This window comes from Drosophila takahashii, chromosome 2R (genome assembly GCF_030179915.1).
Source record: "Drosophila takahashii strain IR98-3 E-12201 chromosome 2R, DtakHiC1v2, whole genome shotgun sequence".
In the NCBI taxonomy this organism is placed as follows: domain Eukaryota; kingdom Metazoa; phylum Arthropoda; class Insecta; order Diptera; family Drosophilidae; genus Drosophila; species Drosophila takahashii.
Window position 1 is genome coordinate 22554986 of NC_091679.1, and position 23835 is coordinate 22578820.

Below are 23835 nucleotides of genomic sequence, written 5' to 3' on the forward strand. Positions count from 1 at the left end.
GTAGAGTTTATTGAAAGCCTCTCTCGGGGAAATTCGATTCGCTCGAATTGAATAAGTTCAATTAAATTTAAGTGCTAGCACTTTCTCTCTGGATTTTTGCAACATTTTGTACAAAAACGCATTCAACTTGTTGTTTTTATTGGGGAGTGGGTCGCAGAAAGTCATAAATTCTGCAGCATATTGACATGCACTTGGAACTTTTAGTATTGGGAGAAACAAAAACCCATTCCACAAGAAAACTATGCCAGAAAAAAGGTAGAAAAACTGTTTTGATGGATGCTCTTGTTTTTTGCTGTTTGGCCAAGTGACCAATGGTCAGTCTTATTCTAATACCCTTTCTTGTTAAGATCTTCTTAAGTACTCGCACTTTATGTTTAAATTATTGGTATTGTTGATAGTTGCAAGCCCTATGCCTCATTTGTCCCCATTTTATTTTCTACAAAAAATACTTAGTAACTGATAACATTATTTTTAGTTATTTTACCATCCTCAATCAATCCTCAAAGGGTATGTAGGATTTGTTATTTCGAGTTTCAGATGCCATCCCAGCTCGTATTTCTCCCTCGAATCTCTACTCCTGCTGCTGCTGCTTGTTCAGCGTTTGTTTTTGTTGATAAAACAATTGTTTGCAAATTGTTGAACATGGCAGTCAGTCAGTCAGTCAGACAGTCGCCTTTGGGATGGGATGGGGTCAGGGACAGACAGCCAGCCGGGCAAATGGTGAACGATTTCCATCGACAGCATCCCCTCTATTTATTAATATCGATTGATTGGCCAAGTCGACTCCCCCCTCTTTGGATGCAGATGATGAATGGGGATAAGGTTCGTCCCGGCTTATGAAGCATAAATATTTGATGTGGCTTTTTTGCCCGGCCATAAGATAGCTTCTAAACGGAACTATTTGGCTTTGGGAAGGCGAGGCCCCACCCCCAGCCATTGGATACCCGATGAACTCACCTGCGTGGGCAGCACAATGAGGGCGACACAAATCATGATGACCATATAGAGCTGCGAGGGCCAAATGTCCGGCACAAAGTCACCGTACCCCACTGTGGAGAAGGTCACAACCACATAGTAGGTGCTCTGAAAGAGATTCAAATGTCGATGACCAGCGCGCTGAAAGTGCTGGATGCCACAAACGCTGCGAGTAGATAAAAGTTGCATAGATTAGGGGATAAGTTCATAAAGAGCGGGGATCCCAATACCTCGTGAAGACTAAGCACAGCAATGTTGCTGATAGAATGGTCAACTGCTGGGAGAGCGCCGACTGAGACTTTTGCATGGCACGATGGAGGTCATTCTGTGGGGTCCAGGATTAGATAAATCTGAAATCGGTTAGTAAAAACACCTCCACTCACAAACATATTCTCCAGCGATCGCTTGGCCAGCCAGCAGTTGAGGAAAATGGGAATGAAAAGGTTCCGCAGCGGAGGATGAACAATCTGAAAGGATAAACGCAGCTGATAAGTTTGCTTCGGGAACCTAGACTCAAACGTACCGTAAGTGCAAAGGGTATTGTCGTTACTAATTCTAGAATAAAGTGAAATGAGAGTATCTGTTGCCAGATGTTGCCCTGAAATTAGCAGACAGAAATTAGAGTCCCGTTAGGATCAGGTTTGAAGCCTCATATGTGGGGCAGGATAGGGCTACCTTATAGCCTAGATATGTGAGAACCAAGGATTGCGTTAGCGACACCATGGCTAGAAGTAGCTGCAGGACCCAGAGCACAGTTGGCCGGTTCACCCAGAGTATGGCGTCCCAGTTTATGATGGGGCTCTCCTGGAACTCCTCCTCCGTCAGTTTGGCCGAGATGATGAACTCCGTTTTGTTGCCCACTTCGCAGCCATAGCTATTTGGATGGATGTCGGTTATTTAATCATAAATCAACGGGCTCGGGGCACTCACCATGTTATAAATGTTGGATTTTTATCCAATATCACACGTATTATGTAGAGAACACACGACAGTAACTTAAGGAATAAATCGGCGATTCGTATGCGCAGGCCTTTTTTGGGTAGAAGGAAATAGCAAATGCGTTAGAATTTGGGTCAGTTGAGTGAATTACACTGTCTACGAATGTTTGTCCAGTGGGTTTTCCCTTTGCCCCCAGAGGAAAACCACCCCCTCGCCTCAATCGAGACCTGTTTACCTGTTCAATTATTTCCTTCCCAAATCAATATTTACCCAAGATTATCGAATTCGCCTTTGTAATGTCATTCGTTGGTCCGTCTGTCTGTGTGCGCTTGTCTGTGTGTTAGTGCTTGTATCCTGCCAGGATACACCGGTACATCCCGCCACTAATCAAATTCAATTAAATACTACCTTGATGATTGTTGTAATTAAGTCGAACATTTTGGTTAACTCAAAGACAACACTTGGCGGTGGGTACTTACTTGAACGCTGATTCTTAATGAAATAGAGTTGCAGTCTTTCTTTAAATGTGTTTTCGTTCACATAGTACTCCACACGAACTCTGCAAAGAAAGGCGAAGAGGGGGCACTGATGATTGAGTTTCTAAATTGAGTTGTCGAACAAAGCCTTTGCAAGGACCCCTGTTCTTCATCACGCCTTTATCCCCGACAATCGAATTCCCCCGTTTCCGTGGCACCACTCGCTGCACTTGACAATTGATGCGCTTACTTATCACATTAAGCGACGCAGCTGGCTGCACACTTTCCTGTACCTTATTACTTTACACTCAGAAAAGGGTGAAGCATTTACTCAAAGGGTAAATTTATAATTGCTGTAGTTATCGTTATAGCTATATAACTTACATCGGCCAGCCGAAGTTTATATACCCTTGCAGCACAAGTTACAACAAAGAAAGTTATAGTTGTTTATTATTTATTTATTGTATTATTTGGACAGATATTTTTCTGTCCTTTCTACTTCTTTAATCTATATAATATAGTCTTTCGACGTTTGTTAAATTAAATTCGAAATTCTTACATATTTAAAAATCAAATAAAAACACCTCTTAACGAGGTAAAAAACTAGTGACGACCGCACCTTCAACATACAAAAGTTCTGATATCAACATTTGTGACGAAAAATTATTACACTCGTCATTAAATAGACTTTCTAATATTTTCTCATTCGGCCCGCCCTAGCAAACTATTCCAGCCTTTTTCCCTTAACAGGCATTTTCTATTGCAGCGTGACGAAAAGTGGTAGAACAAAAGTTTTTCATATCGATGTGATGAACGTCATATCAAATTTTCAAAACTTAAAAAACATGTTTTGGACAAACTGACAAACAGAATTAAATTTTCATTTTGGGAAGAAGAAGAAAATCTTATTTTGGCTATAACTTTTGAACGGAGCGTCGGCTTTTGACAATTTCGACGGGTATTTTCAAAAGGAATACAACTAAAACATTTCGAGGGGGCATTTATCCCCACCGGCCCCAACAGCTCCAAATTTCAAATTTTCACTTTTTCACTTTCACCGCTCTCTCTCCCAAGCCAATTAATTTTCTTAGAGTCTTGGTATGCAATCCTGTTAGTTTTCGCAATACCTTTCGATAGGTGTATCATTCATTATTATTATTACCATCACAGTAGATTTTCATTTCTTCGTGTATATATAGTAGTCGCCTTCGCACACTCTCCTGGTGCGCTTCGTCACTACATGGACTGCCGTCCATAGTGATAAATTTATTTTAGAGTTGAACAGAATACAATCAAAATCAATGAAGATATAATTTTGTTCCTATTAATTTCCCTTTAATTTTCCGATCGTTCCAATGGCAACTATATGATAAATCGTCAGATTTTTTAATAAATTAATTCGAAATTTAGAAATATATCAAAAATGCTATTCCCAAGAGTAAAAAACGCATTAAAAACCAAAGAATGACGAGTATGAATATTTTTATGATAAGCTTAGATCTTATATTTACTTTTCCATTTTACAGAAATAATTAAATCAGTTATTTAGTTTTTCATTTTTCTAAGAAGTTTTTTGTTTTACTGTAAGTCTATACTAGTGCGTGCAGCTAAGTATCTGGGAACTACCGAAGGAATGGGGATGGAGGAATGGGGATACCAGGAAAGGCTGGAGCTGGGCACATGGCAGCCCTGCACACACGTGACTGTCTTGTCCGCCCTTTGCCCTCCTACTCGCTCAAGGACGAAAGGCGTCTGCGAAGGGCTTTTGCCTGGGAAGGTGCGCCTTGAATGGGCTTCCATCAATTACTATCTGTCTGTGCCTGGGGCCTATCCATTGAAGTTTATCTGAATTAGATCAAAGGAGAATCTCTTTCTGTGCACACAAAGGTACATTCTCAAAGCTAGTTATAGGGCATGCCCTATTCGATTCGCTGAGCTGCCTTTTGACAGTCCCTATATTCTTCATATTTGATAACCCTTGACTGCAGCTGCAACACTGCTGCCTTAAGTGCATAACGAGTTCTAACCACTCGGGCACACATGGCGTATGAGCAAGAAAATATGGGGCTTAAGCTTTTTTGCGCAATTGTGGGTGGCGCCATGTATACTTTTATGCGCTGCTCGAGTTTTGCATTTGGCGTCTCAGAGTCTGAATATTCAAGCCAGCCGCACCATAAGTGTTGGGCAAACATTTTTGCGGGATCTTTTCGCACTTGACTGCCCAGAGACATTGGCCATACAGTGGAAAATCCGCTTTGGGTTCAAGTAATTAAAGGAGTAGCCAGCTTCAAAATGGTGTACAAAGGAAACCTAGGCGAGATTCAATTAACTGGTTGGCCTTTGTTTCTGCAGCTCATTTGCGAAGATTTCGGTGAATATTCAGGGTTCAGGGTTAATGCACCGGAGCTAGGAGTTGCGAGCTGCGAGCTGGAAGAAACTGTGAGAATAGTTCAGGCCAAGTGGCTCCCGGCAGCAGTGTTGACTCAGAAATGGCACCTTGGGGGCCATTCGAGGACCAAGGACGATGACTGCAAGTGCGTGGCGAAATTAACGAGCATGGCCCACACCATTTAAGCCATCTCACACACAAGCAAGTGACCAATCAGTTATGACCCGGCCAGAAGCTCCAACGTGCCACTGCATACAATCAACTCTGACCTGCCCCCGAAGAATGTTTCGCACTTCTGTGCGGTTTGTGGCGGCGGGTTCATTCCTCCCTTGCCTCTTTCCGGCCATTGAACGCGGCACAATCGTTGGCCAGATGGCCATAAGTTCTGGCCAAGAAGAGGTCACCAATCACTTGTCACTTGTTAGCCATTCTCCATCGCTTTAAGTCTTTAGTGGCGTTCATATGTAGAGTTGCGCATTCTTCATATAAATTCCCGTTTTCATTTATGAAAGCTGAACTTTAATCAAAACTACAAAATATTTGCATTTCGTTTGATTGCCAACATTTCCATAAACAAAATAATTGTGAAAATTTAACTGTGAGCTGCAGGTGGCCAAAAAGGACTGTGGAAATTCCACTTTGCAAGTGAAAGCCACTGAATAGGAAAAATGCCAAGCTTTTGAGGTCGGAAAATAACGGATTATTTATATTGTTGTCCCGGATAAAATCCACGTTATTGCTACGAGCTTTATTTATCGTGTTGTTTATTTTTTGGCATTTAAATATAATGGTTTAAACTGAATAATTGTATGCTCTTTTCAAAATCGCATTTAATTGCTTTTTATGGTGACAAGTTAAAATAATGATATAGCAAACTATTTATTTAGATGGGAATTTTTTTTTTTTTTAATATTTTGTATTCAATTAGTACATGAACAAATTGACTAAGATGGGAGAGTGTTTTAATTATTTTTGTTTGGCTTGGCTAAAAACTAAAATCGTGTTTTTCTGTAAACTTCGTTTTCTAGCATTTTAACAGAAACGTTTTCCCCTGTACTAAAAACTTGGCAAGTTTTAATAAGACCATTTATTTGTTTGCATATCTTTCGGGTGAACTTTTTGGCCTCGAATAATAGGTTTTATACCCCCAGGATCTCACATTTTTCCTACGTGAAGTTTGTGTCTGAACCCGCAAAGTTCTGAACTTTAAAAGTATACCCCAAGTTTGGTTTAAATTGATTCCATTCTTCTGCTCATCCAGGATTTCATGGTCCTGGCTGGGAAGACCACCTTGGCCAAGAGGAGCTGGGGACAAATTGCACGTTAATGTGTTTTTGTTGTGCCATCATTTGATTATCCGCAGATATTGAGTTTAAAGCTGGCTGAAATGGGCAAATGGGTAAATGGGCAGCCCGCGGCGGAATGTGCTTAGATTGTTTTACCTTTATTGATTTTTGATTTGGCTTTCGCTTTTTAAAGAAAATTTGATTTAATTTCGTGTGCGTGGTGGGCTCGGGTTTCTGTGTTCGTGTCGAGATTTGATTACAACTCCTTGATGAAATTGCGCCGGGAAGAATGGAGGTCGAAGGCGAAACGGCGAAGCCAAGCAAATCAAAGGCCACAAAGAGGAGCTACGAGAATGCCTAACACAACAGCGACTTTATTCGGGCCTGTCCAACACAAAGGACTGGAGGACAAAGGACACCATTCAAGCCCCATGCGTGGTTTCAGGTAGCTACAAATTGCATCCTTGGGCGGGATCAAAAAAAGGAGAGTGCCCAGTTTTTGTTTGTTCTCGGCTCCTGCATGTTTATTGCTGCCCTGATGAGGTATCTCTATATTTCTGCTGAAGTGTCCATTAAGGAAGCGCTGCATTGATTGCTTCTCGTAAAAAGCTAAGAGCTTTTAGCCAGGGATATATATTTATTTATGTGCGTGAAGATGACAGCTCGGAGGCAAAAAGGGGGGTTGGAATTCAAGAAATTACTCAAGATGAGAATGCATTTTGTTTGACAAGCTTCCGGAACTTATTTGCCATTTGCAATGTTGTCATTTGTTTCTTAAAATATTTATAAGAAAATACTTCTGAGAATATGCCCAGAGAATTTCCGGCTTTGTTATGCGGGTACACTGACAGAAATAAAGTAACTGTATAAATTAAATGTACCTAACATCATTTGCTGAAATATAAACCAACTACTATATAACTATAGACCAGCGGTCGGCACACACATACGATGACATTTTGTTTTATATATGTGTGAGTAATTTGCACTGGGCAGCTCATAGATGTGTGTGTGCAGACTGCTGTTCTACAGTGTCCGTGAGAGGCAGCGGATGAGCAGAGCAATTCCCTATGCTCACTTAATAGGACGCTGCCGACCGCTGCTATAGACTTAAAGTGAGTCCTTACAAAATTATTAAAGTTAGCTTGATTCGTATCTAAAATATTTATGTGCTGAGTTTCAGGAGTTTTTATTCAATACTAAGTATTTCTGTGAGTGTAAGCTTTTAGTTGAGAACTGATTTGATTATAAATCGACGCCCTGCTACTGCTTTGACCTGCTAATGGCTCGAATCGAATTTCGAATTGAGTTACAACGCCGCGGCGTATACGCAATGTTGGCTTACCTGGGTATTCGATCATAGGAGTCCCACGAGGAGAGACAATTGTAGGACGAATTGCGACTGTTGCCCGCCATGTTGCATAATAGATGATCCATTGGCTCGAATGACCGCGGCTCAAAGCACTTTATTTAATTTCACGTTCCGATCACTCTGTGAAATTGCATTGCATTTTCGAACTCTGGATGGTTATACTGATATGTATGGGTGGTGGATTTGCGCCTGGACCCTTTAGGAATATCGCTCTTTAAGTCCAGCACTTCTGCAGAACTCCAACTTTAATCAAAATTGATTGCCCCGGCTCGGCAATTAATTTTGTTTGTTTGAACACGCAATTGAGGACAGAACGCATGTACACACACGCTGGCACACACTTATTTATAGCTTGTTTAACATGATTTTTTGTTGCTGCCCATGTGGGTGCTGTTGCGTCCTCCCATTGTGTGTTCTCTGGCCATTTAATAAATTTATTGCCCTAACGGCCGTAGCCTTGAAAAGCAATGGCACCGGCGGAAATGGATGCGGACGATAGAGCGAACATTGTGCCCTCATTTTGTCATTAAGCCCGCTTTTTACACTTTTTATTATTTGACATGGCATTACTACTTTCGCAACAGCCCCTCCCAAAGTCTCTGCTTACATTATTTTCAGCTTCCCCTTTCAATTTGCGCAATTAATTAAAATGCATGAATTGACTGGAATATTCCGCACCCAAAACCACAGCCCCCCGTTGTTAATCCCGGAATTCAATTGTAAATTCATACATTATTTAAGGTGCTCGGCTCAATTCAGCGCTTTTATTCATTTTGATTGCTTTTTAATTGCAAATTCATGTTCGCTGCGGCATAGGAAATCCGTTAAAGTGTCGTTACGGAAGTTACAGACTGTTGAATTCGCTGTACGTGAGCGATTTTGGAATCCCATAGACCAAAAGAGTCAATAAAATGGATCGCCTTTGACTTTCGCTGACAGACACAAAGCCAAATCATTAGACGTGACCTGAGGAGTGTCGCTAAGTGACACATTGACAAATGACAAGGCCAAGTACCAAGTCTGTCCTGAATCCAAAGGACATTTTCGCCTGACAAATCTCTCTTCCTTAAAGCGGGTTTCTCCCTTTCGCTATTTGTAATTTAAATTACCCGAGGTCTGGCCTTAAGCCATCTGTCGCCCTGCTTTATGGCCTTCGGTATGCCGGGACTTCAATTAAAAAATCTCAGAAAAATGTTAAGGGAAAAATCTCAGAGAAATCCTTATCCCGTTCCTTGACGTTTTCCATTGAACTTTGAACTTTCACCGCTTGCATTTTTTTCCCAGCATGGCGCTGATTGATTCACTGCTCCTGCTCCCGAATGCATTTATTCTTTTATTCATTCTGTCTCCAAATGCAATTTGCATGGCAATGGCTTGCTGTGAATTATTTAGGCGTTCGAAGTGATTAATCGAAGTGCTTTCTTTGGAAATCTTGTGCGTGCCGTGCCGACTGTCTGTCGCACATCAAGTATACGCCCTGTTCAGGCTAAGTATCTGCTGGTAATGCCTGTGTGATGTGGCGCTTTTTCGTGGTCGCCGCAATTACAGTAATTGGCCTGTCCCGCGGCTAACACCTTTTTAGGGGCTTCAGTTCAAGGCCCGAACGGAGTGGGTCTCAAGGGGACAAGTAACCCAATTTCTCGGCTAAAGGGTGCGAAACGTGGTACAACAACTATATAATTTGAAGTAACCCAAAAATAGTTTTCAGTTAAAAAACTTTGGGGTTGGAAAAACTAGGCTGTCCAGAACGAGTCATAGAAGTTTACTTTTCTTTCAAAATTATCCTACCTCTATTTTAACATGATTTATGGGGGTGTCCAAAAGTATGCAACAATATATTGTAAATCCGGAATCCCATATTTTTTTCACTGCCTTCTTTTAGACACCTTTTTTTTAAAGATCTCAAAGCCCAAGGGATTTCGGTTGCCCCATCCATATTAGAAAAATGCAAAAATCGAACAGGAGGAAATAATTTATTCATTTATGAGCCTTTATTTCGTTGTTCGACTGATTTTCTCCCCATCAAGGAAGTACTTTGAGTGTTCCTTCTCCGAGTTTATTTTTGGTTCCCGCATGAGGGTTAATTTTAAAACAAAGCCCGCGACGACGACACTCCGTCTGCCTGTCTGTCTCACAGCTCATTAGGTTTATCGATTGCTCAGAACGGAGCAGTCTGTCGTGCCCCAATATCCTTGACGGCAGACAGGAGGAGCAAAAAGTTTCTTTGGCAGTCGGAATCGTGTGTGTTGCCTAAATGTATGCAAACATTTGCATTAACACTCGGCACATGAATGGGATGCTAGTCCTTCGAGGAGCTAGCCAAAACCAGGAGCGTTGAACTGGCAGGCAGCTCACAAACAAATCAATTTGACTGCATAAAATTTAAATATTTTCGCAGAGCCACGCTTTTGTTTCATTGTCCAGACAGTTTGGCTTTGTTTCGCCGGAGCTGCTGGCATTTGCATACCGAAAATATCTTTATTCATTTTGGTGAGCCAAGCGAATAGAAATTGGTAATCCGGTGACCTTTGCTGGCTGCTGGCCCGCTGTTCCTACGGAAGTCCAAAGACGTCACAGTTCATGAACTCTTTTGGAGCTCCTTTAACCTCCCTTTCCCTTTTCCCCTTTCCATTCCCCTTTCCCCGCTCGTTGCTTTTTATGATTTCTGCTGGCAGTTTATGTCCTGGCTTTATGTGCAGCATAATAAACTTGATGTCTGAATCGCTTAAATTGAGTGAAGGTCGCCATTTAATGGGCTTGTATCTTGATTGCACACAAAACCCCCAAAAATATGATGGGATCAAATGGATCCCGCTCGCTTCTAATGCTGCACATTCCATCGGCTTGGAAATGGAAATAGCTTTGATGTGTTCTGAGCAGCTGCTCACCGGAGCAAACCTAAGTTGCACTCGCATTTGGCCAAATTAGCCTTACAAATGTTCTAAGGCATCCGCAACATATTGCCGTTTCCCACGCGATCGAGCCATTCAGGTGTTTACTCATCCCTTTGCAAGGGTTTATTCATGGGATATTCGCATATTAATAGTTATCTCATTTTAGAAATTTTGATGGTATAAAGGGATGGGTAAATAAGGTCTTGAAGGAAGAATACTGTGTACATTTGCATGCTTTTATCCGCAAAGAATTTTATACGGCTACGGAGTGCTTTTTGCTGAACTTAACATAAGGTATTACCATTAATAATACATTTTAGAAAGCAATATCAGCATAGCCAGTATTGTAATTAATGTTTCAATAAAATTTCGAACAGGCCAAGTATTTCTGTATGAGTACACGGTAACCCTGTTCGATATACGACATTATTTTCCGCTATATTTTCCACAACTTGTTGATCAATACTTTAGTTTTCGCCTTTGTTGTTCTCCCCATTGCGTGTGCTTTCCCGATTCGCGTGAAAGTTGGCACGCGCCATAAAAACACAGGAAAAGTGAAAGCGGGGGAAAGTGAAAGAGACATTGTGGCACAAAGAGGGGGACGGGAAGGACTTTGAGCAGCAGACAGCGGCACGCCTTGGCTGTTGGCCAACAAAAGTGCGCAACAGTTTAAAAAGTAGGCGTCAACCAGAAGGGCACGACATGTCGGAACAGAAAGGACAACAAATAGAAAAATAACACGGGGTGAGAGGAGGAAGTGGAGCTGTGAAGACGTGTAGACAAACTGTTGCTTCTTCCCCCTTTTGGCTTAGCATATTTAATCGTGCGGAAGCAATCGATTGCCGCTAAATGGGGGCAATTTGTTCCTAATGACGTCATTACATGCAACAAGCAAACAACCCCACGGCCGCAGGACATTCCTGGCCAAGAAGAAAGGCTAATGTCCGCACCAGCAGCCCGTTCATAAATCAATGCTCTAAACTTGGCAAAAACCGCACGCGACCTTTTCTCGAGCAGACCAGACCAGCAGCACTACACAGAGAGAAACCTTCGCTCGAACATTTTCATAAAGGCAAAACTTTACTGACATATAATTGCAATAAGTATAAATTTTATGTCATGAACTGCCCTATCCGATCCCTTACATATTTTTCGATTTGGCGAAATTTAGCTTAATTTGGCCTTTTATCTTCGTAATATCACTGTGGACGACAGTTCACGTAGTGACGAGGCACACCACACACTCTGTCTTTGTAATATCGAAGTTACAGATTGTTTAATGCTAAATATATTTCTTTAGCTCAAGCAAATATATGGAAAGCTATTTGTACGAGTAAAGAATCCAAAATCTAATGTTTTACATATTACTGCATAATAAGAAGTAGATGTATAAATTAAAAGGAATATTTTATACCAAGACGTTTAAAAATGAATACATTTTTTAGTTTCATTTCCATTTTAGTAAATTAAAAGTTAGGTGGGGACATTGAACCCAAATGCCAACGTTGTTTCTTTCTGTGCATCAGCAGCAGCGCAAAAAACTTGAGTAGGCAGAACGAATTTATCACTTGGCCAGCTTAATGGCTCTTGGGCCAAACAAAAGCGTATTACAAAGCGTTTACCATGTTGTTTTTTCCCTCCTCCATCTAACATTTCACTTGATCCGTCTTTTGTGGTCTCTGCGTGTGCTTGTGGGTGTGAGTGTGTTGATGGCCAGGTCAAAAGGGAAAAGAAAAGCGCATTAAAAGAAACGTTGGCCGAAGGTGAAGTCCTGCGGCTTAAGTGAGTCCAGATGAACTGCTGCGAAAATGAAGTCATAAGTGAGTGAGTAAGGGAGTGAATCAGTGAAGGAGACTAATTTGGCCATCAGTCAGACAGAAGTTAGGAAGAAAAATAGTATGTTATTTTAATGTTAAGCTACATATAAACTTTAATTTTGTTTTTACATTTATTATGTCACTTGGTATTAATTACAAGTAAAAAATTTGAATTACGCACAAAAAAAAAAAACACTACGCAATCAAATCGATATGATCATGTTTAATTTCTGTTATTGCATATCGTTTTTACCAAAACAACTCTCTCCGAGAGAAAGGTAGAAGCAATGTGGCGATTTAAATTACGTGAGTGTGAGCGAGAAGAACATAATCTAGCCTGTTCTGCTTAAATTTCGAGCTTATCGAATTGTCAAAATTGATACCACCAAATAACATCAAATCGATTATCGTTTCATATTAAGTTTTTTTTTTGGGAAGCTAATTGAATCATTTATTAAGATTGAAATACGTTTTCAATTAGTCGCCTTTTATTATGGAAAGCGACCTTTACCTTTGGCCTAAAGTGACTTTTGTTTACCAGCTTCGCCTCCCCCCGCTGCCTGTGTTTTCCTTCGCCATTCCTCCCGACCTTCCCCCAATTTCTTGGCCAAATGTATGCAAATAGAAATGTCGCACATATTTCATAATTTTCATATTCTTCGTGCCGAAAAGCAATTTGCATTTGCGTTTTTTGTTGTTCTTGCTGTTCGGAAACAAATTGGCTGCCATTGCTGTTTATCATACATGGAAATTCACAGAACGCGAAGAGCGAGCGTACGAAATGGGAATTATGGGCCAAATTAGCTTATTTGACATTTGAATGTGCAAATATTTGGAAAAGTGCGAGGCGGAAAGTCGCTACGCATTTTTCATGCCCGACTGCAATTGTTTTGGAATCGATGGAGCTTTAAGATTGTGCGGTTCGCGTTGGGTGGGTGTTTCGTTTATCTGCAGCTGTCAGTTAATTTCCGTTCAAGTGGCCATTAAAACAATCATGACGCCGCTTAGGCTTACATCCACCCACTCACAGATACACATCCACTCACACTCACACTCGCAGGGAAAGGGACAGACAGAAACGCCATTTTATGGACTGCCATTAACAGCCTGTTGTCGCAGCAGCCATTTAATAATAATAAAATGGCTAAAATGGCAGAAATCCATGCGAATAACTCAATTACACGGCCCTGCTGCAGGGGACCAGTCAACACTACGAAGTCGCTAATTAAAATCCTCTTCTCGGGCTTCTTGGCCCATTGACTGATGTGGCAGCCACAGCCTCACGCCTTGATTACTAATATCGAATCCAATTAATCTTCCCCATTTGACTAAGTCAAGCTCACAACATGTGGCGCGTGTCAAGTTATCATAAATGATTTCGACTTGTGGAAAATTTGTCAAAAACTTTCTCTTGCCAAGTCGATTTGTTGGAGAGACTGCTGGCTGAATTGCCGCAAATTTTCAGTGACACCCAAATAGCAGACTGCCAGGAGCAGGACCATAATCCATAATCCCCATCAGCCAGCGCCTGATTAGGTGGAGCATTAACTTGGCTAATTACAGAAGTGTCTGGCTTAAAGCTGCGTAATTTGCTTTGACTTTATGGAATTTTGAATTTATTTGAGCTAGTGTTTTTATTTTGTTTGATACATTTTTATTGTTTGTCTTCAATTTGTTTTGTTTTTATGTAATTTTTAATTATAGCTGGTATGTTTTTTTAATTATTTGATCTATTTTAGTAACAATATCAACAATTTGCACTTAACGGATTTAAAATTTAACAGCTTTTTGTTTGATTTTTTTGTATATTTTTTTACTTTTTAACGTTGTTTACCTTATTGTTTTTAAAATTTGATTTATTTTATGTTTTAATTTTTATTAATGCTCACTTATATTATTGCTTATATTATGAATTGTAATTTTAGATATTATAAGTTGGCCATCACTTATTTATGGTATTAAATGATATCACTAATTTAATTTCATTCAATCACTTAATTTTTTTAAGAGTATTTTGGTTTGGTTTTCTTTTCAAACTTTTTTTAAATTATATTAAAAAAAGTACCCTATTCAAAGAATGTGAAAAATGACACTGCGATTTTAGATCCACTTGCAGTTTTACTTTCTAATTCACATGTGTTTTGTAGCGAACAACTTCACAATAATTCTTCACATTGGATTCCTAAGTTTGAAATTCGATTTGAAATGCATTTTCGAGCGGTAGGTTTCGAAAGTATCTCGCGGTTGAAGCGTGAGGCGTTTGTCTTAGATACGCTCGCCTCGGCACTGGGATAAGGACTGAAGTCCTGCCGAGGACCTCGCTCGGCGAAAGGAAGTGGCGCAGGCTCGGAAAGCGAAACGGAAATGCGGGATCTCACCACAGTGGTGGGTTTTTGGGGGCGCCAAACAGCTGAGATGCCGGCAGCCGTTATTGTTTACGTTTACCCAAAAGAGACGCACCTTTAATCCGAGGAAAGAGAAAGGAAAAGCTTGGGGAGAACAGGAAAAGCGTTCGAGGGGCAGAATGTTAAACGAAAGCTCTCTATTAACAGCAGCTTTTGCAGTGTTCAATCGAATTTCTAATTTTCGCTGTTAGCCAGGAAACTGCATAAATTAACTGCCAACATGTGAACCAAAAATTCAATTAAAACTTTTTATTGACAAATTAGCATGAAGAATGCTGGAAAAACTCCTTGGGAAAGGGCATCAAATAGAGGGGCCAAGCAATCAGCCAAAGTGGAGAAGGGTGTCTCCGACCTTAAGGCCAGGTGAGTGGTAAGCCTGCCCCCACCTGTTGGGCTGGCTTATAAATCCAAGTCCCCGAACCGCACGGCCAAGCAATTTAACCTTTGGGCGGCGGGGGGAGTTCGAGCCCGTGCCTGAACCCACATCCTGGCAGGGGCATCAATCATTCTGGAAGGAAACCGTTTCATTTGGTAGGCGAGTCAATCTTGTGAGCGCCACCTTAACCAATTACCTAACCGCAGATGAAAACAGGGGGAAACGTGGGCTGTGGGGGCTCAACCTTTGTTTGCTCCGCAGATAAGACTTGCCACAAACACTCCGACCCTAAGTTATGCAGAGCGACGCACTCGAGCCTAACCCAACTGGAAATGGATCCGGAGAGCTGGTGCCGAGTTCATAAAATATTTATTTATGCGGATGCTGCGGCTCGATCTGGGGGCCCAAAGACTGATTGAAATGGCGAACGAGTTCATTTGTGTGTCAGGAGGTCGTCTGTCTTCTCATTTGTTAAACGTTTTGTGCGGCTGACGACGTCGAACACATATAAGGACGTGCATACATATATCCCTGGATTTCCGCAATAATCAATCATAATGAATGGCCAGGTGGAGGCGGTCAAAAGGGTACCGAAACTTTAACACATGAAACGGCAAATTGGTTGCCCTTAAAGTTTGACTTAACTCCCACACCTTCGAGGCCCCAATAGATAGGGGAAGTGAAAAGTTTTCGTAGTTCCTTAAGTTTGCCAACCTTTACCCAACTCAGGTCCTGACGTATGTATTTATTGCGGCTGCCTTTGTTTTTCCAACCATTAAAGAAATGGCGGCAAAAGTTTCGCCAAAGTCATAAATGCATTAAACTTGACTTTAATCCCTGGCGAAAAGTCATCGTGAAAACTGTTAAAAGTATTTTTCTACGAAAAAATATTTCTAATACAACTCTATAAGAGCTAGTCAATTTAAAAAAAAAAACCACATTTATTTGATATTATAAATATTTACCGTTTATGTCTGATGATTTCAAATTTAAATTCGTTAGCTTTTAAACAAAATGTATTATTTTTTGTTGGCGTTTACTTACAATTTACAATTCAATTTATACTGACAAATGTGCGATAAATTACCTGCAAAAAAGAAAGATTACGTAAATTAGATTTGAGAAATAACACAGAATGAATTTTGTTAAGAGTTGTTTATTCTAAATTCATTTTAGACAAGAATGAGATCTTGAATTTGGGCAGGTCTTTCAGTCGGTAAAGTCTTTTTAATCAGGGCTCGCAACGTCGGCATACGAACATTCCGAAAACCATGCCCATTCCGAAGCAGATAACATAGGCCATATTTCTTACTGCAGAAGGAATTTTTAATAGAACTAATAAAAAGGACAAATTTAGGTCAACTTACGCGGGTGTTCTTGGCAATGAGAAAACCCACAATTCCTCCAACAATGAAAGTAATAAATCGCTGCATATTTTCTATTAAAACTCCGATCTCTTTGGTTTTAAATGGAAATTTTGCTTTTTGTGCACGTAAGTGTACACACTACGAGTAGACTGCCGAATGAGAAATTTGTATTTGAGGTTGGGGTAAATGTTTAGAAAAGCAAATCAATGCCTACTACTTTTATATATTTTCAAAACACTTTACATATTTTTATACCCTTGCAGGTGGTATAATAATTTCAGTCAGAAGCTTGCAACGCAGTGAAGGAAACGTTTCCGACCCCATAAAGTATATATAATCTTGATCAGCATCACTAGACGAGTCGATCTAACCATGTCCGTCTGTCTGTCTGTCCTCTGTCCATCCGACTGTCCGTTCAACGCAAACTAGTCTCTCAGTTTCCAAACTTTTTGGATGAAACTTACCCAAAAGTCTTCTTTCTATTGCAGGGAGTATATAAGTCGGAACAGGCCGGATCGGATAATTATATCTTATAGCTCCCATAGGATAATCGGAAAAAAACGTAAAAAATTCTAGCTTAGGTGTTTTTTGGAATATTAGCTTCTATTCTTGGGAATATTAGTTTTTAATTGTTTCCGAATTTCGAATTACATTTTTAGAAATTGTATCACTGTATCATATAGCTGCCATTGGAACGATCGGAAAATTAAATGGAAATTAATAGGAAAAAACTTATTTGGTTATTTATTTTTATTACATTTTCTTCTCTGGAATATAGCATTCGTTTAACATTTTAAAATTTTGAATTAAATTTAACAAAATTCGGGCGGCTATATATAGCTATATAGCTGCAATAGGAAGGATCAAAATATTAACGCCAAAATAATACGAAAGCAGCTAAAATTTAGATTGTTGTAGCATATACGCAAGTAAATCTAAATTTAATTTTTTTGTAAGCTAATAGGAATGACCTGCAAGGGTATATAAGCTACGGCTGGCCGAAGTTAGCTTCGTTTCTTGTTTTTTATTAAAACCGCACCTATGTATTCTTTGATATTAGGAAACCCACAAGACAGCCTATGATAAAGACTAAAAGCCACTCCATATCCGCTTAATAGATAATTTTCAGCCAAATGTTAGACCAAGGTATATGTGAATTTAATTTAAAACGAACAAACTCAAAACCGACTTTCCTAGAAAAGCCAACTAATTGTATTTTAAATTATCTTCAAATTCATTGGTTTCTGTTGGGTGTACAAATTAAAAAATACATTAGTTTACTGCTGATTAGAATAACAGAATCGATTTTATTTATTGTTCAAATTTGTTCAGGCATTTTTCTTGATAAATTTAGATTAATTCCAGTTCAGTTGATAAGGGGGCTAGCACTTCCGGCAGCTCATCATTCCAATAATCACGCCCAAGGCAAATGAGATAACGTGCGTCATTTTGATATAGTGATTTGAATTCGGTGAATTTTCTATACTTGATACCAAAATCGGTGTGTTTTTCCTAGTCTAAATCCAGTCAAGATTTCAAAGTTCATACGGGCAGGAATAGTACATAGACTCCCAAGTGTACTGTGGTTGGTTCATATATAAAGTTAACCTCCTTGAGCACTTCATTTAATAGCCTTCCTAGGTATTCCTGGCCACCATGTATCCTACCAAACAGCCAACTAGAAATGTGATCACCCAATCTACATCCATTTTTAATGTGAAACTTGTAAAGCTGTAGGAGTTGTGAGCCAAAAAAAATACGGTGAAAGGTTTGCAAATGCCTACTAAAATATTTAATTGGAGTTCTTACCTTTTTCAATGGTTCTTGCCTATCAAATAACCCACAATACAGCCTACAATAAAGGTAAGAAACCAAGAGTTATCCATATTTCTTGACCCAGGAGTAACGGAAATATTCGTTAAGCCTATGGACAGGAAAAGTGCTTTGATCGTTTTAGATACAACAATTTTAAAATGACATTATAAGCAAGGAAGTTAGGAGGAGATGATTGCTACTTTTCGGTGAAAACTATTACCTATTAAATTGTATTATTTAATACGCTTTTGTATTATAAAAGGGTCCACCCATTTGTGGGCCGTTTTTTAATGGGTTTTTCAAAAAATTGTTGTGAGGAGCCATTAAAACCTAGAGCTTTAATTCTTTTACCATTTTATTCATATTCAACCAAAATAATTTTAGTAATTATAAACTGTTAAATCAAGTGAAGACTTTTTGTTGTGCACATCTTTAAAGTGACACAAAATAAAAAATGGTACATGCACAGTCTTTCCACAACAACAAAATACACACAATTAGCAAAGACACAAACCCAAAGCAAAAACAAAATACACGTAACTATTTTAATAGTTACGTAACTATCTTTGTTGGTAAATTTTACCAAGCAAAAAAAAATATCCTGCAAAAAAAAATATCGATTTTTTTTTTAATTTTCTTTCTTGTAGATTAACATCTTAAGATCATACAAAAAAAGTTTTAAGTCAATCGGACAAAAACTTTAGAAGTAATGCTAAATCTAGTGCATCTTTAAGTGCGTTTTTCTCGAAACCACGTTTCGAAAGTCTGTGCTCATCGACATTTCTAGACGGCTCAACCGATCGTTTTAAAATTTGTCGCATATTTTTCTGCATAAAAAAAATCCGCCCCCTGGGAAGCGTTTTTTTTTAATTAATCTAATGGAATTCCGATTATTTTTAGGGGAGGTACAGTGAACACCGCAAAACGCCTTTTTTTAATAGTGTTCCAGCAATCGCTTTGCCGCCGATATATTAGGCGATAGTATCGGCTATAAGAATTAGTGGATGTTACTTAAATTACACTTAATAATATACTTTTGTAATTAAATCCATCCAACCAGTTTTTATAGAAAAAATCTATTTTTTAGTGCCAAAGACCCTAAATACATACAGCAATCGCATGATCTTTATTTTTAAAATAAATAAATATTCTAAAATTCTAAAGATCTTTTTTTTTGTACACCACTATTCAATTAAATTATAAATTAAACATGCGAAAAGTTTCAAGTATCCAAAAAAGTTATTCTTCGTTTACCGGCCCATCAACAATGTAAAATGGTAATTTTTAGAATGGGTGAAATTATTTGCTTTGTACAAAGCTTCAAACGTGTTTTTAGAAAGTAGTGTATGAAATTAACGTCAATCACTCAACTCACATGTAAAAGCAGCACGGTCCTCACTGCTCTAAATTCTCGATTCGGCTCACATCATTTTTCTGTTTTTTTTTGGAGTAAAATTAAAACGTTTATAGAAGAACACTCCGGTTACCAGGGCATCTAACCAAAATCCGTTGAAGATGTGCGACAAGCCTGCCTGTCCCCCGCCCCCTCGGTGCTGTCCTCCGCCGCCGCCTCCGTGTCGTCCGCCCCCAACTTTGTGGCAGAAGTTGAACTGCGTGCCCTGCAACCGATTCTTTTTCTTCCTGATCGGGGCGGGAATCGGGTTATACTGGGATCAACTGAAGAAGGAGGCCCAAAAGGCGGCCGAGGAGGCCGCCAAGTCCCCCAAGGAGAAGGAGAAGGAGGCCAAGGAGCGTGAGAAAAAGCAGAAGGAGAAGGAGAAGGCCGACAAAGAGAAGGCGGAAAAGGAGAAGAAAGAGAAGGAGAAAAAGGATAAGGAGAACAAGAGCAAGGAGAAGGGCAAGGAGGGCAAGTAACGCTGAAGAACCCCAAGACAAAGATGTCCAGGAGCAGGATGATATGTCCCAAAATTTCAAGTACTTCAAAATTATTATTGGTCAGTCCCTTGCCACGTTGATGAAAGGCTTCTTTATTTATCTAGTGTTTACCCTCAAACTTCCAGATCAAGAATAAAATCGGAAAAGAATTTGAATTGGGATGAAGTGATGGATCCGGTTTAATAATGTACATAATCAACAAATCTCTTTTGTATTCGGGACCATGCCAACACGTATCATACGTATCAAAAATGAAAGCCGAACTAAACAAGGATACTAATACGTGATAATTGATAATGTTATTACCGATTGAGACTTATTAACATGTTGATTTACCGATTAAAACTGTATTACCATGACAGCTTTGAGACAAGTTCCTTTTGAGGAATGAGAACTTATTGTCTTTTTTTAGGCTGGGCGCACCGTGTTGCAACTTAAAAATGAATTAAAAATATAAAACATCTAAAACGTATATGGCCCCCACAAAATCTATAAAGAAATAAATTTGTCCGCTTACTAGGAGATTTGAGGTGACAATTTACTTCAGAGAGAGAGAGATAAGGTAATAATCTAAAAAAAATACGCTACCTTTTCTTGATACATTATACATGACTTCTGGCATGTATCGATAGTCGAAATATCGAATTTTATTAACAAAATAATTTTAAAAAAACATAAATTCGGTGGAATTCTTTATAATTGTTCGGCCATTTTTGATTTTTATGTATCCACGATCGCTGTGAGCAGTGCTGCAGTTGCGGGGGCGGGAAAAATATATATTTTCAAATTGCGCGCGCAATATTTGTTATATATTTTACTTTTACGTCGTCGAAAGATATCATGAGCGTTCAGCAGAACAAACTTGATTAGTGATTACTGATCCATCAGTGATCATGTTGTTCAGCTGAACGCAGCCAATGGCAAAATATTATTAAACATCGATCTATCGATTTTCACATCCATGTTTTCCCCATAAAAATTTAGTTATTTTAATTACAAAAACAATTTAACGCACTAAACGAGTAAACCATTTTTAATTTATCTCTCCGCTGATTTGTCTTACAAATATAAGTATTGACGCCAAACTATTTAAGCTATTGAAAGTTCGAAAATATCCCATTAAAAACTCTAATAAAACCAAATTGATAATACTAGACGGTGGAACATCCGTTGGAAATGTCTTGTACAGCACCAAATTTATAGTTTATTTTAACAGAGGAATAGAGAATAGATCAACCGAAGAAATCCGTATAAGATATGGTAGGTAGTTGTTCGATTGACAAATTGCTCTATTGATAAATTTATCGACTGAGAAATGTCCAACTCATTAATTCTTCGGCGGGTAAACTTATCGAATGGCATTTTGTCTTCGCTGGTCAACGCCCGACTGTAAGATTCTTCAGTACTTCATGGAGATGGTTCGAGGTGGCTCGATGTCGATTCACTGCTGCCAGGATTGGGGTCGATGGGCAACTCTTGGATCACTTCTTGCCCTTGCCATCGTCCTTCTTCTTCTTGTTGCCCTTGTCGTCCTTGTTACGCACGAAGAGCACGCCCAGTCCAACCCCGATCACAAAGAACAGGACCCGGTTGCACGGCGTACAGTTGAGCCTGGCAAGGAGCGACGGCATCGGCCGGCATACCCTCCGGACCTCGGTACGCTTACAACACGGCATGGCTCCGAAAGCTCGACAGGATTTGCCACAATTTGGACCGAAACTTTTGATTGCTGGTGCGGATGTTGGATGAAAACCAAACACGGTAAAAATTTTGTGCGCGTCGAAAGTCTGATATACTAGTTGAGCTGCCGAATAAATACTGAGCTGTGTCAGGGCGACCGGGTTGACAGGTCGTCGAACTGGCTTGAAGTTTCCGGCTCGACTACTAGATCGATGGAATAACTTAATGGCAATTAACGCCTATCATTTATTGGTTATTACCCACCTAAAGATCTTGAGTTGAATTCTGCAGGGTTTTGCGTATGCAGGGAGGGAAACTACGGTTCTTGGGACTTCACCTACTTCTTCTTTTCTTCTTTTGGCTTGGCCTTGGTGTCCTCGGGGAAGGTCTTGCCGTACCACAAACCCACCAAGACGCCCGCAAATATCGAAGACAATCGCTCGCACATCAAATGCATGGTGTAAGTGTATGTTAAGAAAATATATCCTAAAACCAACTAACGATTTTAAAATTTACACAATTTTGAAATTTTTCAGATTTATGAAAGTATACTGCTGCGGCCAAAACGGATAACTGATAAATTCCAGCCCGGAATTCCAAAGCACATTAACCCAAATCTCAACGCCTGCTTCGAAGAACTTTCTGTATAATTTAAATTATTGGGTTTGGCGCACACTTAATTAACCGAAAGATTACAAAGGCCAATTCAATTAGCTGGGATTACGAGTGTCCCTAGGCTGTGAAAATGCGAAATTAAAGTACCACTTTACCACCTCCGTTGGCAACTCTTATTGAAATTCGCGTGTATTTGAATCGCATGCCGCACAACAAAGGCTCCACGTGCCACAAAGGACATGATTTGGCGAAATGTAAACCAGTTGGAGGGGGAACAACAGGAGTGAGCACGAATACAGAAAAACATACGACTTCTGCACTTGAAATGGTTATTTTTTGGTCTCTTATTTATAAGCCAAATTGAAGAGCGAAAATCGGAGAGTTTTTTTATATAGTACGCATTTTTGCCTCTTTATTAAAATGCCAAAAATGTTAATAGCATCTAAGTACAGTAAGTCAGCTGCGTGGAATCGTAGTAAAGTTCTGAATCATAAGAAGCAAAAATAATTTTCCGGCAGCATTATCAGAGAGTTTTCCCGTATCCAGTCAGGGGTCATTTGGTTAAACTTTCTCTTTTCATGCCGATAGCGTCGTCGACATTCGAATTTTGCCTCTGCCTACTAGAATGTTTACGGGTAACTAGAAGAAAAATGTGGATAAGAGGACTTGCACATACGTATCGTGTCGGTTCGGGTAAGCGGAGCACTAGTTCCACCCAGATTAGCTATCCCTTTTCCCTAGTCCTTGCCTTTCTCCTTGCCCTTGTCCTTGCTTTTGTCCTTGGCCTTGCCGTGGTCTCCGCCACCCTGGGACTTTTCGCACGGGAAATTCTTTGCGTACCAAACACCGACCATGGCCCCGGCGGTCAGGGCGGAAAGTCTGTCGCAAAGCATCCGCATTTTAGGGAATAAAAATCAAGCTAATCCGGTAAAATAAAAAAAATATAGAACAATTTTGAAGACTTAAAATTTTTAACTATAGAAACGTACTGATAGATTGGGATAGATTATGAAGAATGACACAGCCTGCTTTGGGCCATTTGAATATAAATTCTTTTAGATTCAATTGCAAAGACCCATCTTAAATTCTGTATTTCAATTTGGAAATAAATAAATAAATATCATAAGTGGCTCTACAGAGTACGATTTCTCATGAAGTGCAGTTTTTAAGACTTTCTTGACATGACCACATTTTTACAAAGTCACTTGCAAAATCGTATTTGGCTTATTTGCACCGTAGCCAAACCACACAAGCGAAAGAGTCCCCAAGTTTGGAAAGGTGCTTCGATGTCACTCAGCAGCAGACAAAACCGAAAAGGTGAGGTTAGCCATAAAACCCCCATTGTTCTCCTTTTTGAAATACTTGTGTAACATGTAAAAAACCTGCAATAGATTCTTCCACACATATTTACTTCATTAAGTATTGTTTAGAGTGCTTTTTCTTAATATTATGTTATTAGAAGTGTGCAAATGTGCCGAGCGAAAATATGGAGCTGCCCATATCCCGTTATCATAAAAACCATACTTGGTTTAA

At 39.6% G+C, this 23835-nt stretch overlaps 5 protein-coding genes and 1 long non-coding RNA gene across 27 annotated transcripts in view; 1 reads left to right on the forward strand and 5 right to left on the reverse strand.

Annotated features, from left to right (window-relative positions):
* SLO2 (slowpoke 2) overlaps positions 1-23835 on the reverse strand; it is a 118533-nt gene that overhangs the window by 15553 nt on the left and 79145 nt on the right. For 16 of the 19 annotated variants that reach the window (XM_017150549.3, XM_070213224.1, XM_070213221.1 and 13 more), the window contains 7 exons: positions 2394-2473; positions 1906-2005; positions 1651-1849; positions 1499-1573; positions 1359-1442; positions 1206-1300; positions 958-1141 (listed from right to left, as the gene is read on the reverse strand). In XM_017150549.3, the coding sequence (XP_017006038.2) occupies positions 958-1141; positions 1206-1300; positions 1359-1442; positions 1499-1573; positions 1651-1849; positions 1906-2005; positions 2394-2473 (817 nt within the window). Of the gene's footprint in view, positions 1-957; positions 1142-1205; positions 1301-1358; positions 1443-1498; positions 1574-1650; positions 1850-1905; positions 2006-2393; positions 2474-7410; positions 7518-23835 lie in introns of those variants that run through there. The other 3 variants (XM_017150548.3, XM_017150551.3, XM_070213220.1) reach the window with 1 other exon arrangement.
* Positions 16070-18266, reverse strand: LOC108063458 (uncharacterized). Its single transcript, XR_001770204.3, has 4 exons — positions 18106-18266; positions 17336-18027; positions 16297-16445; positions 16070-16240 (listed from the first exon to the last, which is right to left on the reverse strand). It is a non-coding gene; the product is annotated as an uncharacterized lncRNA (long non-coding RNA).
* Positions 19481-20368, forward strand: LOC108063451 (merozoite surface protein 9). Of its 2 annotated transcripts, none has more exons than XM_017150557.3 (2): positions 19481-20046; positions 20112-20368. In XM_017150557.3, the coding sequence occupies exon 1, from the start codon at positions 19627-19629 to the stop codon at positions 19984-19986; it is 360 nt and encodes a 119-aa protein (XP_017006046.1). In that variant the 5' UTR covers positions 19481-19626; the 3' UTR covers positions 19987-20046; positions 20112-20368. The 2 variants fall into 2 exon arrangements, with proteins under 2 accessions (XP_017006046.1, XP_017006045.1); XM_017150556.3 differs by having other exon boundaries at positions 19484-20066; positions 20133-20368.
* Positions 21174-21683, reverse strand: LOC108063453 (uncharacterized). Its single transcript, XM_017150560.3, has one exon. It carries the CDS (start codon positions 21681-21683, stop codon positions 21489-21491), a length of 195 nt encoding a protein of 64 aa, XP_017006049.1. The 3' UTR covers positions 21174-21488.
* Positions 21794-22275, reverse strand: LOC108063454 (uncharacterized). 3 transcript variants are annotated; one of them, XM_070213277.1, is made up of 2 exons: positions 21952-22275; positions 21794-21908 (listed from the first exon to the last, which is right to left on the reverse strand). In XM_070213277.1, exon 1 carries the CDS (start codon positions 22142-22144, stop codon positions 22025-22027), a length of 120 nt encoding a protein of 39 aa, XP_070069378.1. In that variant the 5' UTR covers positions 22145-22275; the 3' UTR covers positions 21794-21908; positions 21952-22024. The 3 variants fall into 3 exon arrangements, with proteins under 3 accessions (XP_070069378.1, XP_017006051.1, XP_017006050.1); XM_017150562.3 differs by having other exon boundaries at positions 21794-21888; positions 21952-22272; XM_017150561.3 differs by having other exon boundaries at positions 21794-21891; positions 21952-22272.
* LOC108063457 (uncharacterized) lies at positions 22685-23318 on the reverse strand. The gene is made up of 2 exons (XM_070213276.1): positions 23051-23318; positions 22685-22941 (listed from the first exon to the last, which is right to left on the reverse strand). The coding sequence occupies exons 1-2, from the start codon at positions 23199-23201 to the stop codon at positions 22856-22858; spliced, it is 237 nt and encodes a 78-aa protein (XP_070069377.1). The 5' UTR covers positions 23202-23318; the 3' UTR covers positions 22685-22855.